Below are 16,611 nucleotides of genomic sequence, written 5' to 3'. Positions count from 1 at the left end.
GGCAGGGTCGTGTACAGAGGGGAGAAGGGACACCTGTTGGTCCGGTCCCGAGCTTAAATGGGGCCCAATATCTTTAAATCTAGGGTTGAAAATATAGGTAAACAATATGGGAGGGCCCAAAAAAAGCCTTTGCGACAGCCCCAAAATTTCTGTGCATACCCCTGGAGGAGGAAGTGCACAGAAGTCAGTTCGGTAGACTTGAAAAGTCTACCAAACTGACAAGGGGCCTGCCTTGACCCTGGACTGTCATGAATTGAATCGGGAAAGAGAGCAGAAAGTCCTAATTAAAGGTCTAAATTTCAAGTGTGCCTTGTGGCTAATGAGAAATAGAATTGCTTTTTCTGTATTTCTTCAAAATATTATAAATCTTGAATAGTAGCAAAATTAAGAATTAAAAAAACTTTGTTATTCTCCTTTTCTGACATTAGGAATTAAAAAAAAAAACCTTCTTCTGTTTTACGATACAAAACATTTCGGGTTTCGGGGGGGGCCCGGGCCCGTCAGGAGCCCCTCTGGATACGGCCCTGGAGCTGTTATTCCCTCCCCCGCCCCCCTCCTCGACTGCCTGCATACATAGACATTTGTATGTGTAATTTTTACGGAGTAACTAGGAAAATATTTCAATTTTAAATTAGTAATAAAAAAGAAAGCTTCGATTATTATGAAAGGGCGTCAATAAAGCATTGACATTTTTTCTGGTGGCGGGGCAGCTTAATTTTAAATATAGTCAAATTTTGCCCAATATTTACTAACGAAAATAATTTCAGGTACATAAATTAGTATCAAAGTCTCAAATCATATTCATCATACCAACATAAAGGTAGTGTTTGTTGAAAAAATTTCATCATTCTCTTCAAATTTTCTAACTTTCTGGTTTTGTCTCCACTTATTTAACAGATGCTCTTAACATGTGAAATCTACATTTTTAAATTAAAATGTAGCTTTTTTTCTTTTTCATATATTCAAAACTAGGGAATAGAAACGCGGTCCATCGTTTTCCGAAAAGTTTCACTTTTGGTTTCGATTCTATCCCATAGCGCAGGTGTTCCCAAACTTTTTCGATTCGAGGCAGCCTTAGAAGAAATATAATTTTTCGAGGCATCCCAGTCTTTATTGATCATATATGTGTACGAATGTTACCGTGGGCACTTCGTGGCATCTTTTCGCGGATTAATCGGTAAAAATCGGCTGAAAAAAATTGTTAAAGTTTCCGCTGACCGATATGATAATGCATTGTCGCATCTCTACTCCGCACCAGCAAAAAATGACGTTGATATCCCATTTAAATTCTTGAGTCACTAGAAAAATAAATAAATAAATAAATAAATAAAAACTTATATTTAAAATTTTTTCTCTCCATAAGGGAGAAAATGAATAAAATACACGACATATAAATCCCCAAAATGGGGGAGGAAATCAATAAAATATTTGTTAACTAATTAGTCTCTTTCATTTCTATTTAACTATATTATACTTTATCCTTTATTTTGCGGCCTCTTGACAGAATGCACTACACCGATCCCTTCCATTTTGGTGGAACTCAGAAATATCAATCATGAATTTTAATCTCTTTTTGATATTTTCAATTTGGCCCAGGTTCCATAGTTGTGGTACGCTCTTTGTTAGCACAGCCATAAAAATATATTACTTTTTTCAATTTTTCAGAAAATTTGAAGTGATAAACAAATGTTACACAACAGTTTTTAATTTTAATCTATACATTGTCTTTATCAATAAAAGTTAATTTGAAATTAAACCCTGCCAATGTTTGGAAAATAAACAAAATCTGGAAAACTTAGAAATTACAACAGAGAAAGCGAAAATGAGTGAGCTCTATTTACAATTCGTGTATTGATTTAAAAAAGGGAAAAGCATATCCTCTCTAATATATAAATAAGCATGTCCTTGATGAACATTGCCTGACTGAGACAATTTCTCCCACTCATCAATTAGTCAGTAACTAATGCTTAGTTTCTCTAATTAATATTTCATTATACCTTTTATTAGTGTTCATTTTCAAAAGAGAAACATATCCTCTGTAATATATAAATATACAAACAATAGATGAACTGTATGTCTGAGACAATTTCTTCTACTCATATTTAATCAAACATAACTGAACTAATGCTTATCTGCTACATTAGCAACCAGACTTCACCTGATTAAAATGGTCCCTCCCCTTTCTGGCTTCTTCTTTATAGCAAAAATAAAGTTTATAAATTGATGTAACTTTATCACACTTGTAAGATATCACACAGAAGTAGCAAATTTGAGGGTTTGCAAAAATATAACTATTTAGTCGAAAACACTAAATATACAGACACATAGACTTGGATATAAGAATTTTATTTATAGCTACAAAAAATATAGGCACCATTTCAAAATATGTAATCTTTACTTTGTGATTAATGAAACCGAAATTTGATACATGGTTATAAACAAAACTCTTCTAATAAAGTTTGATGACTCACTGAGCAAAGCATGGGATGTTCAAAGAAGCTCCCACACCCATGGGCGGATTTATAGGGGGTCAGAGGGGGGCAATGCCCCCCCAGTTTTGGAAGGACTTTATATAGTAACAACACATCTTCCAAAAATTAAAAAAAAAAAATCATTATTTTTTCGTTTTTGAATAGTTCAGAAGAGAATGGGTGGCTTTATAGGGGGGGGGGGGAGGGGACAATGCCCCAATTTTGGGAGGAGTTTATAAAGTAACAACTTATCTTCCAAAATCTTAATAACAAAAAAAAAATCATGATTTTTTCTTTTTTGAATAGGAAATTAAAGTTTATTTTTTCTTTTAAACTTAAAACAGCCGTTTCTTACAAAGTTTGAACAATACTGTACAAGTGCATAATCAACTACTCAAGTGCAAATTATTGATAGGTTCTAAAATCCCAGAAAAGAATTGGCGTAGTATAGCCTACAAGGGCTCTTGAACCAAAAGACCAATCTAACCAACCAAACCTTGAAAATAATTAGACAAGTCTTTGAAACTCCTAAGCAAAGTGTGCTTCAATTTTATTTCTTATCAAGTGTATAAATTAAGAATTGTTCAAATTTGTAGTATGTACTCTCTTGATACCTATTCTCTAAATCTGTGCACCATTTCTTTTAAAGTATTAACTTGCATCACAAAGCACTTTTAAAGCATAAAACTTAAAAAAAAATTATTTGCCTATTATTTCCAATTAACCCTTATAAGACTTCAAAATGCAGGAGGAAATTATCTAAAATTTACATCCATTTTAGATAGTTTCCTCCGGGGGAGTAACCCCCGGGCCCCCTAAAACTGGAGATATTCTATATCCCACTTAAAAGGGAGCACTGTGTTACTCTCTTAATACCAGCTCCCTCTCTTTTAAGGTCAATTTAAAAAGGACAGCATGATTACACACAGTAATGAAAATGACACATAAAGAAGTAAAGAATGGCCTTACGCATCACAGAAAACAGACAAAAACATAGGAGGGGGGGCAATTAAAAATGTTGCCCCCCCAAAAAAAAAAAAAAAAAAAAAAAAAAATCCTGCCCCCCCAGGAACTCAGTCCTAAATCCGCCTATGCCCACACCTGGAGTAAAATTGCTTTATACATTTCTATAAAGGTTGTGTAAAGTGAGAGAGAGAGGTTTTTAAAGAAGTGATATGAGAAAAAAAAAAAAACACACACACACATACAAAAAAAGTTTAGTTGTGCCAGTCATTGGAAATTAAGGGTTCAATGACACTAATTCCCCACACTTTTGGTTACACTTCATTATGTTTAGTGAAAATATATAATACATTCAAATCTCAGACTGGTTCAAACTTCAAGTTATGGGAAGTTACCACAGCCCCTCAAGGAATATTTGAGATATTGAGAGTTGATTGTATAACACAAATAAAAAAATGTGTTCCGGAATTTATTCCAGACGATTGAAGACCTCAGTGATCGTTAGTGGTGACCAGGGCTTGTTAAATATATCCATGGTTAAAGTACAAGTTCCCATGCCAAACTGATACTTTTGGGACTGCTGGATCAGGGGTTGCTTGGCTCCTGGTCTGAATCAAAAAACCAGAACTGTCTTCAAGGCCTCATCCAACTGGTTAATCTCCATGTTGTAGTAAGTATGGGGACCCTGGAATGTTGAGAGAGAGAGAGAATCCCATTCTTCAGTTGATTCAGTAGCTACTCTTCAGGCTCGGAAAAAACCGAAAAGCACAAGCAGAGTTAATGGCAGCAAATGAAGCCAATTCCCTCTACAATGTGCCATTCAGTCGGGAATTTCCAGCCTCTGCAACTGGACACCTGAAATAGTTCTTGGACTCTGGGAAGAAAAAACAATTTAATTTAAAAGCAACAATATTATACAATGCTAATGGACACAATACTGTTTTTCATCCTTTTCAGAAAAATAATATATTTTATTTCTCAACATGTTTGTAATTAAAATATTTTGTCAATAGGTGCAATAGTAAAATAGCTGTTATCAATAGCTTATTTGCTATTACTTTTTTTGTCATCTATTACACCAAGGTGTAACCATGTATTATATAAAAAATTTACTTAGCTATGATTGCTTCATAATAGAGATTATATCAAGAATAGAAGCAAGACACATTCATACGAAAGATTATTCAAGAATTAAATGCATTGCCTGTGTATTACAAGAAAATTCTCTAAATATAGTATGGCACAAAACCAATTCAAGTTGAGAATCAAGTTTCATAACAGTCTGGGAGTAACCCAAGTTTCCAATTACACAGATTAACAATAGAGAATAGCATCCATAAGAAAGTAACAATTTTAAAGATCAAACATACCCACACTTCCGTTGATTCAGTAATTACTCTTCAAGCTCGGAAAAAACTGAAAAGCACAAGCAGAGGAAACGGCAGCAAATGAAACCAATTCCCTCTACTATGTGCCATTCAGTCAGGAATTTTCAGCCTCTGCAACTGGACACCAGAAACAGTTTTTAGACTCTGGGGAGGAAAAACTTAATTTAAAATTTGAATGCAACACTATAACAATGCTAATGGAATGGCATACAATAGTTCTAAATAGGTATCCATCCTATTCAGAAAATAATTAGTATATTTTGCTTCTCAACATGTTATTAATTAAAATATTCTTCAACAGGTACAATAGTAAACTAGCTGTTATCAATAGCTTATTCTCTTTAACTCTTTTCTTTAACTCTTTTGTTGTCTATTACACTAAGGTGTGACCATCTATTATAAAAAAAAAATACTTCAGCTATGATTGCTTCATAATATTACATCAAGAATAGAAGTAAGACAAATTCATAAAAAGTATTATTCAAGAATTGAATGCACGACCTGCTTATTACAGGAAAATTCTCAAATTATAGTATGATACAAAACCAATTCAAGTTGAGGATCAAGTTTCATAACAGCCTAGGAATAATTACACAGATAAACAATATAGAATAGTTTCAAATAGTAGAACTGTAATAAATTAAAATAGATTGGACATCTTTCTGCGAATGGAGAAAAAATCTCAAGAATAAAAACAAATATCAAGCAGTAAAAATCCTCAACATATAAGCACTTTAATCTGGAGCGTTTGTTGCTGCTTACAGCTACTGCACCCTACATGATACTTTGATTTAAATACTTCAGTATTTATCCTTAAGCATGTGACAATATCTGGAACTGTCAAGAAAATCAAATCTGCATGTTATTTTTCTGAAAGTCATGAAGCAATTCAGCAATAAAAGCATGATTGACAGATCTTTTAAAGGATGATGAGTGAATTATTTAATTTGAGATTTCCATTACACAGAATTCTATTAAGTATTAAATAGCAGAAGCTAGAAGGAAAAAAATGATTGTTTGATAACTGTTTTATAATTCAAAAAGGTAAGAATCTGCATCAGATGGATATACTCCTGTTTAAAAACATAATTTGGTCAATAGGTACCTGCATTTTGAAAAAGAAAAATGCATAAATGCGAGGAGATTATTTTTCTTCTAGAAAGAGCGCATGAATTACCATATTTTGCTCCTGTCTGTAACTTTGCAATTTTACTCAAATGAAACAGATACACTATATAGGAAGCTAAACATAATAACTATCGAAAAATCAAATCCATATAACTTTCTCCCAAAATAACAATTTAACATCGCACCGCCAGACGATAAGTGGCGATAAACAGTTAAACATCGCACCGCTAGACGATGGCGCTAAGTGGTGATTAGTTTGAATTTGGTAACCCTATCTGAAGCGATCACCCCCCCCCCCCCTTACTACCCTTTTGCAGTTCTAAGTTCATTTCACTGTATATTATTGATTATTAAATCATGAGTGGGGAGAAAAGTGCTTACTACGCCTATTCAGAGAATGTTGACGCTTTTTCAAAGAAGTTTACAACAACACCGCTGCATAAAGCAAACAAGCAAAATTATAAACCAAACTGACTTTCAGCTGTTAATTTCTTTCAAAGAAACCAACTACAGGCATTATATTTATTTGGCCGTAGTAATTATTTATGGCTTGCAGGAGCATCACAAGAGTGCCGATTTTTTTTTCTTTTGCGAAATTAGCTGATTTTGTATAAGTTGATTCCTCTAATTTAACTTTAAAAAAGGTTCCAACCATTATCGTTTTTATACAGGAAATATTCTGTATTATTTTAATCTGAGATTTGCTCTTTCAATAAACAATTTGTGAAAGATCCGTTTTTGTTTATCAGAATTTTGTGAAGGGTCCGTTTTGGTTGATCGGGATTTTGTGAAAGGTCCGTTTTGGTTGATTGGATTTTTGTGAAAGGTCCGTTTTGGTTGATCGGATTTTTGTGAAGGGTCCGTTAACGGACCCAAATTTGCTCTGGCCAGACCCCTGAAATACCATATTTTGCTCCTGTCTGTAACTTTGCAATTTTACTCAAATGAAACAGATACACTATATAGGAAGCTAAACATAATAACTATTGCAGAAATTGTTATTAGTTAACAGAGAAATCACATTTCGTCTAACGAGCAAACTATTAAGTCCATAGCAAGAAATTATTGAAATCAAATCCTTATTTACTTCATATCCATAACGACGTTCATCATTGAGCGAAACCGTTTTGTAAGATACTATTAAGATGCATTTCTTTAGAAATTAGTTGATTTAATATGAAATCTACTCTGAATTACAAGCCGTTATCTAAGTTTACTTATGCTTTAATTAAAATATGAATAAAATTGTACCATTGTTTGTTTCCTTTATGAATCAAAGCAAAATCCTCTTTTTTCTCATGTTCACGAGCGCCAAACCATTACGAGATCACTTTGAAGAAAGAGAAATACATAAATTAATCATTTCATCTCAATAGCTTATATTTAAATACATTGTAACATGTTATTGACATCAAATCACATTTATGACATGTAAGATCGAGCGAAACCATTTTGCAAGACATTAGGCAGTTTTTGAATAAATATTCGTTGAAATAACAAATGAAACTTGCAACATTACTAATTTCAAGAGTTAATTTGTGTTTTTGTGAAACATAAATTCAAACTAATCATGAAAACGTACCTCACAATCACCTAAATCCCCAGGCCCCCTCGTGTATCTACCGTTTGTTCGCGCGCCAAACCATTGCGTTGCCAAATGTCAAGGTTGCCGTAAATTTCCCTGTAAAAATCGCCAGGATTTTGCTGTAATTAATGTCCGCCTTGCCTTGCTTACTATAGTTTTGTGTTTTGTGCACAACAATCGAAGTGAAATTTCATTCAATTATGAAACGTGCTGTTATCTTTAAAAATGGTACTAATATTGAGGGAAAGGTACGCAAAATATAATACGTTGGACATTTTAGCGGAATTTTCTTTTTAAACATTTCTCGTAATATTCTCGCTCTCCAATAACTTCTGTTTACAAACTCAAATAATAGTAACTTGAATGTCATGCTATTGGTGTTACTATTGAAAAAAGCATTATAATAATGTGCTTAGTTTATAGTATTGCATCGATTCCTTTTGGAGCTTAGTTTCTAACGAAAGTGCAGGACCACTAATAGTCTTCAGAAATTATTTTAATGCATAAATACTCTGAATCCCATTCAGTACAGAAAAATTCATGTGAAACTGAAAAGAAGTGCTGTTGCTGAGCTAATGTGCAAATTAAAGCCTGCTTGTAATAATGCAAAGGTCTTCCACCTGAGTCCGTTTTTTTCCACCGAAAAAAGAAACCCACTCTGGACAAAGTACCATTTTGTCCACTTTTTTCGGTAACTAAAAATACTTGATTGAAATTGAATAACAAAGCAGTAACAAATAAAAATATTGCTTTCTTCTCGTTTAAAGAATATTTTTACATCAATTATCATACATGTACTTTCATGCATTGTTATTTTATCTTTGGTTGTGGTTATTTTGTTGGAAAACATAAATGTTTTAGTGATATACTTTTTTATTGCATTATAATGCAATGCATTTGGAACCTTTGTAATTATGATAATTCAACATGTTAGAAACTACGATTCAATTACACTTGTTTCTAATATACCTATTAAATTATCATCAATTTCCAATACAAAATATTTCAATATATTAAAAAATATTCAGTTAGAATTAAGATTCATTTACTTTTTCATGAAACATTTTCATATTTTTAGCTGATTTGTGTCACTGATTCGCTCAAGGATCTCCTTATTTCTGCTGGAAGTAAACTAGGTTTTGAAGCAAAAAAACTTTTCACAAGTCAAGGAGGAGAAGTGGATGACATAAGTCTTATAAGGTATTGTATATCTTATAATTTCAAAGAGATTTAAAATTAAATCATGCTGTATGATAATTATGCTTATAATTCCTGTACTTGGTCATACAAGATTGAAAACTATTGTTCCGAAGGATTAAATAGAAAATTTTCTGAATTTTGTCTTCTCTTTTGCTACAAAATAGTTTCGCTTTCCTATAAAGTTTTCTAACCTTAAATATCTTATAATTTCCTTAGATGATTATAATTTAGTCATAGTTATCTTCTGGCTTGTATTTTATTACTCTCTCTGTTCTGTGAATAGTTCAACAGAGCAAAGTTTTCAAAATTTCTTGATAACAAATATCATGTATAGAAAAATATCAGATATTTTTTTTTTTCTACATGCCTTATCTCTACCATATATGGATAAAATATTTAGAGACTGCTCTAAGCATTCGCCAATGTGCCAACTGTGATTAAATCATAAATTCTACGGAAAAACTTTGATGCTGCAAATTTACTGGCGAACGAAAAGTTTGGAACTAATGTCATATACCCCACCCATGGCAACTTTTTCCTGTTGGCGCCAAGAAAGCGTCGCCAAGAAAATGATGTATGATAACATATGTCATACATCTTTCTTAGCAATGCTTTTTTGTCGCCAACAGGAAAAATTCAGATAAGAACACATGATCAAAGCACTTCAGATCACAATATATATAAAAACAACATAAAACCACAGCAAAAAACTTTGTGAATATTTGCTTTAAAAATTCCAGAAACTGCAAAGTTTTTTTACACAAAGAAAAATTACTAGAAGGTATTTAAAATGCTCAAATTAACAAATTATTGTCACAGCTCACCAAAGAAATATGTACCAATAGAAATTAAAGCTATTTTCCAACATTCATTTCATCGAACAAAAACTTTTATCGCACTTTACTAAAAAAGAGCAAAGTGATTCAATATGCAATGTTTAAAGCGGAAAACATCCCCAAAATGTAACTATTTCAGCCAAAAAAATGCTTAGTTATTCAAATTTTAATGAAAAGTAAAAATGTCTCGAAAGAACATCCAAATATAAACAATAAAAAAATATCATACATTAGTTTGCTATCCAAAAATGCGTTCAAAATATCTACTAAAAATTCTACTACATATTTTACATAAAATAACACCTTCATATTTTTATAAAATGCTAGAGACAACTTATTTTTCAAAAATTCAGTACCTAAAAAAGGCACGTTTACAGAATGCTTGAATAGTTCTGGCATTCATAAGAATTAACTTTTAGAATTAAATAACTGTACTTTTTTTTTTGTAAAATAAATTTACATGCAGTAAATATAAAGTTAAAAACTACAAGAAACCCGCAAGATTTTGTAAAAACATAAAGAATTCGGAAGTGAGAGTTTTTTTTTTTGAATTCTAAAATAAAAACTTACGTTTTTATTGTATAAATCCTCACACTCAGTCTGAAACACAATGTATGAAACAATGCGCCTTACCGAGACACACTCCAAGTTGGATTTTACTCTTAATTAATGGTCAATTTTAAAGAAACTGGCATTTTCTAATATTTATTCATCAAAACACAACTACTGAATCTAAACCAACACAAAATAAGCTTTCCTATGAGGTATATTGAACGAAAGAACAAGAGTCTATCCAACGTGGACTGCTAACAAGTAAACAACTTTGAACAGATCTAAGATTGCCTTTGGGCCGCCAAACACAGGTTAATTTAGCCAGGGATGCCATGCTTAAACAGTTATTGCCTTACTGGCGAGAAAAATATTTAAATTTTTGTGTAAAAAATCGGATGTTGCCAAATAGTGGGGGGGGGGGGGGGGTATATCACATCTGTACCGAAAGTTCTTTAAAATTTCTACCAACAAAAAAAATCTTGATCATTAAAAGATTATCGAAAATTCCAAAGAGCGAAAATAAATTACAGTGAAAAAGTTTCTTATTTATCTTAATGCTGCATCTTAAAAATATAAGTAACTGCATTTAATCTATACATATAATAAAATAAGATGTTTGTGTGTGTGGCGCGCTTCCCGGGAAAACGGTAAGGCCTAGAAAGATGAAATTTGGTATACAGGTGCTGTTTTTGCCGAAGATGTGCACCTCGGGCTTCGATTTTTGATATTTTAATTGGAAAAAGAGTTATTTAATGTTTTATGTGTTTTTTTGCACTTTTTACCTCACAGACCCCGAACCAATTGCACCACACGAATATTTTTTGTATTATAGTGTAGGAAATTTAATTTCAAATATGATGAATGAAAAAATTTTGAAGATAGAGCAATTTTTGTATTTTTTATGAATTTTTGAAAAAAACTTCAATTTGCATCTTTTTTTGGGTTTTACATATTTCTAATATCATCCTGCGAGAAGTATCAAAGCCTCATTTCTAAAATTTAAGTTGGTAATAGTAAGAACATTGCGCCCTCTTCAGAAGAAAAAAGTTCTTAAAAATACGCAATAGTTTTTTTTTAAACAATTTTTTTAATGCTGAACACATCATATCTTGCTACGCATCGGTCGAAAAAAGCATTTTTCAATCTTCTATGCCTCTGACGTCACTACTTGGATTTCGATTCGATATTTACGACGGAATCTTAATCGCAAACAATGTTAATCTGTTTTTTTTTTTTTTACTATATAGCTTACTTCTACATTTTATGACGTGATGACCACGTGTTTCTCCGGCAGCGCTTGCTTTTTTTCTTTCGTTTTTTTTTTGTTTAATTTAGGGAATGCATTTATTTCATTTTCCATCTCCCCTCCCCCGAACCCCCCCCCCCAAGCTGGACGTTTTGCTGTTTCAATATTACGTTACATTTCATAGTTGTGCGCATTTAATTCAATAAAAAAAGCGAGATTTTTTTTTCTTTGTCAAACCCCACTTATTGCACACTACGGGGAATTTGAGCTTTTTTTTTTTTTTTGCTCTACTTAAATAAAAAAAGTGGTTTTTTGAGTGATCTTCGGTTTTATTAGGAAATGGACGGGGAGGTTAAAATAAATAGAGATGCATAAGAAAATTTAGAGATAGATCGTAAAGGTAGATGGCGTAAAAATGTGAATGGCACAAAAAAAGAGATGGATTGATTAATACTGCTGCCAAATTTGTTTAAACAGCCGCCGAAGGCGGCAAACTTGAAGTAAAAAGGTAAATGACAAGTTAGCCAAACAGCCGCCGTAGGTGGCTGCTTGCACAGAAAGGCGACTGGCGTAAGAAGGCGAACTAGCTGGTCGCCGCAGGCGGCTAGTATTCTATAAAGTTATACTTCAATTAAATATTTTTACTGAACTGCATTAAAGTTAGTTAAAGTTAGTCTTGGCTACTACTTTTAAAATTTGGCTAATATACTGACTAATTCGAAATATTTTGTTCGGCCCCTGATTATTTGCATAAAATATCTCAACTTACAAATCTTCCCATGGACTTCCATTCAGTGAAATGCTGATCTATCATTATCGCATTCATTTCTTTCCTGCATTGATTTTACTCTTTTCCCAAATTATTTTTGGCCAACATTAATGAAACCTGCATGAAGCCCGCCATTTCAAAATTTTCCCGGGAGGGGATGGAGAAGGCAAAAGGTATATATTTAATGCATTTATTGAAAAAATACACCAAAATATATGCAAAACACCCAATTACATTCTGTTTTTAAAGTCTGGGGGTCTATTGAGCCAGTCTGATTGCTAAATCACAGGCCTGACTTGTATGTAACATACTTCAAAAAGTCTTCTGGTATTCATCATGGTAAAATTTTTCTCTTCAGGTAAAAAATCCAGCAATATTTTTTCTCCAAATTTATGAATAATCCAGCCTTTAAAAACTGTTCAGACTTTTTTGCACACAAATTTGCTTTTTAGTTTAAAATATGGATGAAAACCTGGCAGAAAATTGGTTTTTCTTTTTTTTCAATGAGTAAGACTTAATTTTCTAATACTTTGATTTATTCTTTCACAGTTTAGAACAAACAAATTATTCTTTAGTATGCTGTGAAAAAAATCATGAGCATTTATTGTAACAATGTCTGGTATCTGTGCTGCAAATTCCTTTTTATCTAAAAATCATATTTCACAGTTTTAAAAATGTTTAAAAAAAACAAAACACAACCTATTTGCGCTGCAATCTTTTACTTTCCAGAGTATTTTGTTGTATAACTTTCTCTTTTCTGCATATACTTCATTTCACCAGTAATATTCCACTTAAAAATTTTCAGAATATTTGACAGTTTAAATGCATATGCGTAAATATTGTTCTATTCCTGGTTTGACATTCATACACATTTTGAAAAACGATTGACAGAGGTTCTACTGTACAATGTATTAAAGGTTGATTTTCTCTCTCTCACTTAATTACATGCCTTTTAAGTAATGGAAGACTGAGTATATTGGGGACACCTTTTACAAAACTCTACTTAGTGGTCAGAAAAACTACCGTTTTTTGTAGTGAACTACAACTACATTTTTCAAAATGTATCAACTACAAACTACTTTGAAAAGTAGTCACCACTTTGCTACTTTTTAAAATTAAATAAATGAAAAGCATACACATGCACACCGTTTGGGGATTGAACGAAAAAAGGTTTTAAATAAATTAACTCATTTGAACATGGAACACAGTACTAAGAATTATTTATTCTTTCTTTCCTTTACTAAACCAAGTTGTTATTCCAAATACTTTTTACAAATATTCGCTGTGAGAACAGATTTAAAAAGTTGATTTAATTCTTTAATTCAACCTTCAAATTTATCCTTTCCTGATTGAATATTTCATTCAAGAAGTGGCTACTTGAAAATGTAAATAAATGCAGTCGTAATTTGATTTAAATTTTATATAAACATACATATACATAAAATTGATTTAAATGATGAAAAATGTCTTTTTTAAACAAAAGAGAAAAACTTTAATTTTCATTATAAGAGTTAATTTTATGGGGGAACTTATACTTATATAGGAACTTATATTTTATTGGAACTAATTAATTTATTTTGAGCTTCAAGCTAGGAGTCCGGACCTAGGCACCATCTCCTTTCTTACGACAGTGATAAAATGAAATAAAAGCTTTTTTCAATCTTGCCGAATGACCTCAAAATCTTACAAGATTTAATAATTAACTTTTATTTTGTTGGTATATCAACACTCAATCAGTAAAAAAGAAATAATAAAGAAATAGGAAAAATTTCCCGAACGGTACTAGTATTTAAAATCAAATATTAATAAATATCCAAAATATGAAACCGAACTAAGAATGCTTACTTTACTTCATTGTACAATTTTAAGCTACAGTGGACTCATGCTACAATGCAATTTGACTTACACAAAATGGCTAAATAGCTAGCTTTTTTTCGAACAATGAAGTTTGGAGCTAACACGAATTCCTCACCCCGCAACAGGAAAATATTCCGTGGGGAATTGCAAGACTTAAGTATTATCTTCTTTATTAGGTACTAAATATTAGTTTCATGAATGGACTTTCCCTTTAGCAACACTGAAAGCGGAAGTTCCCCGCACTGTACTAGTTGAAACATTTGTTTGTTAATTCACAAATTGCCGATCCGCCATCTTTTTCATTCGAAATATGACGTTGATCTAACATAATTTCACACAAGCAGGCTGTTTATCTAAAGTTTGAAAATGGAAGAAAAAATATAAAGTTTCTGACAACTAAAGAAATTTAAAGATTTTCAATATGCTTAAACAAAAAAAGTGCATTGACTATAATTACTGTATCTACTGTACAGTAGGGAGCGTCGAAAAAATACTTTTTTTTAATTTCGATGATGGGTAGTGCGGAAAAGGTGCCATTAGTAGAGCAAAGTTCCAGCAGGACAATGCGAGGTGCCATACAGCTGCCAGTGTACGTGCGTGGTTCGAAGTGCACCAGGATGAGTTTACCGTCCTCCCCTGGCCAGCAAACTCACCTGACTTAAGCCCAATCGAGCATCTGTGGGACCATCTCGATCAAGTTGTTCGTGCCATGGATCCTCAACCGCGTAATCTAGCGCAGCTGGCCACGGCATTAGAGTCAACATGGCTCAACATCCCAGAGAACACCTTCAGGGACCTAAGTGACTCTCTTCCTGCACGTCTCGCAGCAGTCCGCTCTGCGAAAGGTGGTTTATTTTGGATTTTGACAGATGGCCACATTAATGTGACTGGACTGTGTAGAATGATAGCATAAGTAGGTTTTCGCATGCATCAGCTTATGTTTGATTGGGCCGGAAAGTTCTTATGTTCAGTACTTTCTCTATTTTATTTATTAGGTGTCAGACCGGGAGTGCATTTGTGTTAGCAGGGCTGTCAACTACTACGCATTTGGCGTAGTAACTACGCATTTATCTAGCTCACTACGCAATACGCATATCAACGCAAAAAATACGCATTCGAGGTAATCGAACGAGTTTTTCTTTTTGAAGAAAAAATTTGCAAATGCTTGCCGCGGAGGCCAAGAAGTCAGCCAAGCAAACGAGGCTACGATCCTCCGATCACCCAGAGGTGAAAGTTAAACGATAGCCTCTCTCCCTCTCTCCGTGGCGCGTCGATGACGTCATCCGAGAAGAGAGAGTTGCTCGTGATCGGAAAATTATTCGCTTCGTGAGAATGCGCGCGCAGGCGTATTCTTGATTCTGATTGGATTGTAGACTCGGATGCTTTTCTCTCTTTAGTTAGAAATCGATTATCGCTTGTTTATCACGTGGTGAAGAACGCTTTCATTTTTTTTGCTGTCGTTGTTTTCTGCAAAGTCGGGTGAAAACTCTAAAAAAAGTTCCGATCAAAAGTTCAAGTACATTTCTAATAGACTTCTGTTTGCAATTTTTTTTTAGAATTTGCTGCTTTTTACCTGAGTTTCAGCTTGATTCATAATTAAAAACCTTACCCTGCAGAATAGTATTATTTTGCTATTAATAGTTAAAAAAAAGATCTTATTTTTCTGAAATTGTTTTATGTAGTATTTTTACTTAATATACTCTGTTTTAAACATAACTCCCCCCCCCCTCCCATGTGTTGTAGAGGGTTAAGGGGAGGAAATTGAACCGTACCAGAAAACTACACATTAACACTTAAAACTACACATTTTTTTCCTTCTTACTACACATTTCTAACCTATATAGGTTGGCAGCCCTGTGTTAGAAATGTGCACCAAATGTTGCAGTTCTTTATTTCCTTTTTTTCAAACACCTACAATGACACCGCTGTTTTTTCTTTTTCTATTCATGTTCTTACAGGAGTGCCGTTTCACGCGACTGTTTTTAGTTAAGAGATAATAACTTTGTTCTTATTTTAAAAATTAAGAGTGATTAAGAACGAATTCTGCGTTACTCTTGTTGCTTTTGAACGCTAATCAAACAGAGAGTTGCATTAAGTTTTCTAACAGCATATTATTAATTTAAAAATTTATACACGATAAGTAGTTACTTTATAACACACCAAGCATCTAAAAATGCATCACATGTGATAAAACTATATAATTATGGCGAAATGGAGAAATATGGCGAAAACAAAATTTTTACTATATGAGAATTTTTATTGAAAACGTTTAAAAAAAAAACGAAAATCACGAAAACTTCTACTCATTTGTGGCAAAGGAAAGAGCTGTACCATGCACCCCAAGATTTTTATGGGAGTTAAGTGCCACCAATGGCACCTTTTCCACGCAATGCATCATTGAAAATAAAAAGACCATTTTTACTAATTTTGGCTAAAAACATGAAAAAGAGCATTTTTTCGAAACTTCAACCCAATTGCGGCAGATAAAGAAATTGTCAGAAAAAAATCAAATTTTTATGTGCACTTTGCTCTACCAATGGCACCCATCATCGAAATTTACAAAAAGTATTTTTTCGACCCACACTACTGTACAGTAGTGCTGCATTTTATTATTGT

At 32.9% G+C, this 16,611-nt stretch overlaps 1 protein-coding gene across 1 annotated transcript in view; it reads left to right on the top strand.

Annotated features, from left to right (window-relative positions):
* The first annotated feature begins 7,665 nt into the window (after positions 1-7,665).
* LOC129218886 (BTB/POZ domain-containing protein KCTD9-like) overlaps positions 7,666-16,611 on the top strand; it is a 55,372-nt gene continuing 46,426 nt past the window's right edge. Inside the window, exons 1-2 of the mRNA XM_054853207.1 lie at positions 7,666-7,783; positions 8,614-8,735. Of these exons, the coding sequence (XP_054709182.1) occupies positions 7,736-7,783; positions 8,614-8,735 (170 nt within the window). The 5' untranslated portion in view covers positions 7,666-7,735. The remainder of the gene's footprint in view (positions 7,784-8,613; positions 8,736-16,611) is intronic.

Source organism: Uloborus diversus, chromosome 3 (assembly GCF_026930045.1).
Source record: "Uloborus diversus isolate 005 chromosome 3, Udiv.v.3.1, whole genome shotgun sequence".
NCBI classification, from domain to species: domain Eukaryota; kingdom Metazoa; phylum Arthropoda; class Arachnida; order Araneae; family Uloboridae; genus Uloborus; species Uloborus diversus.
This window is presented reverse-complemented; position numbering and strand designations above follow the sequence as displayed.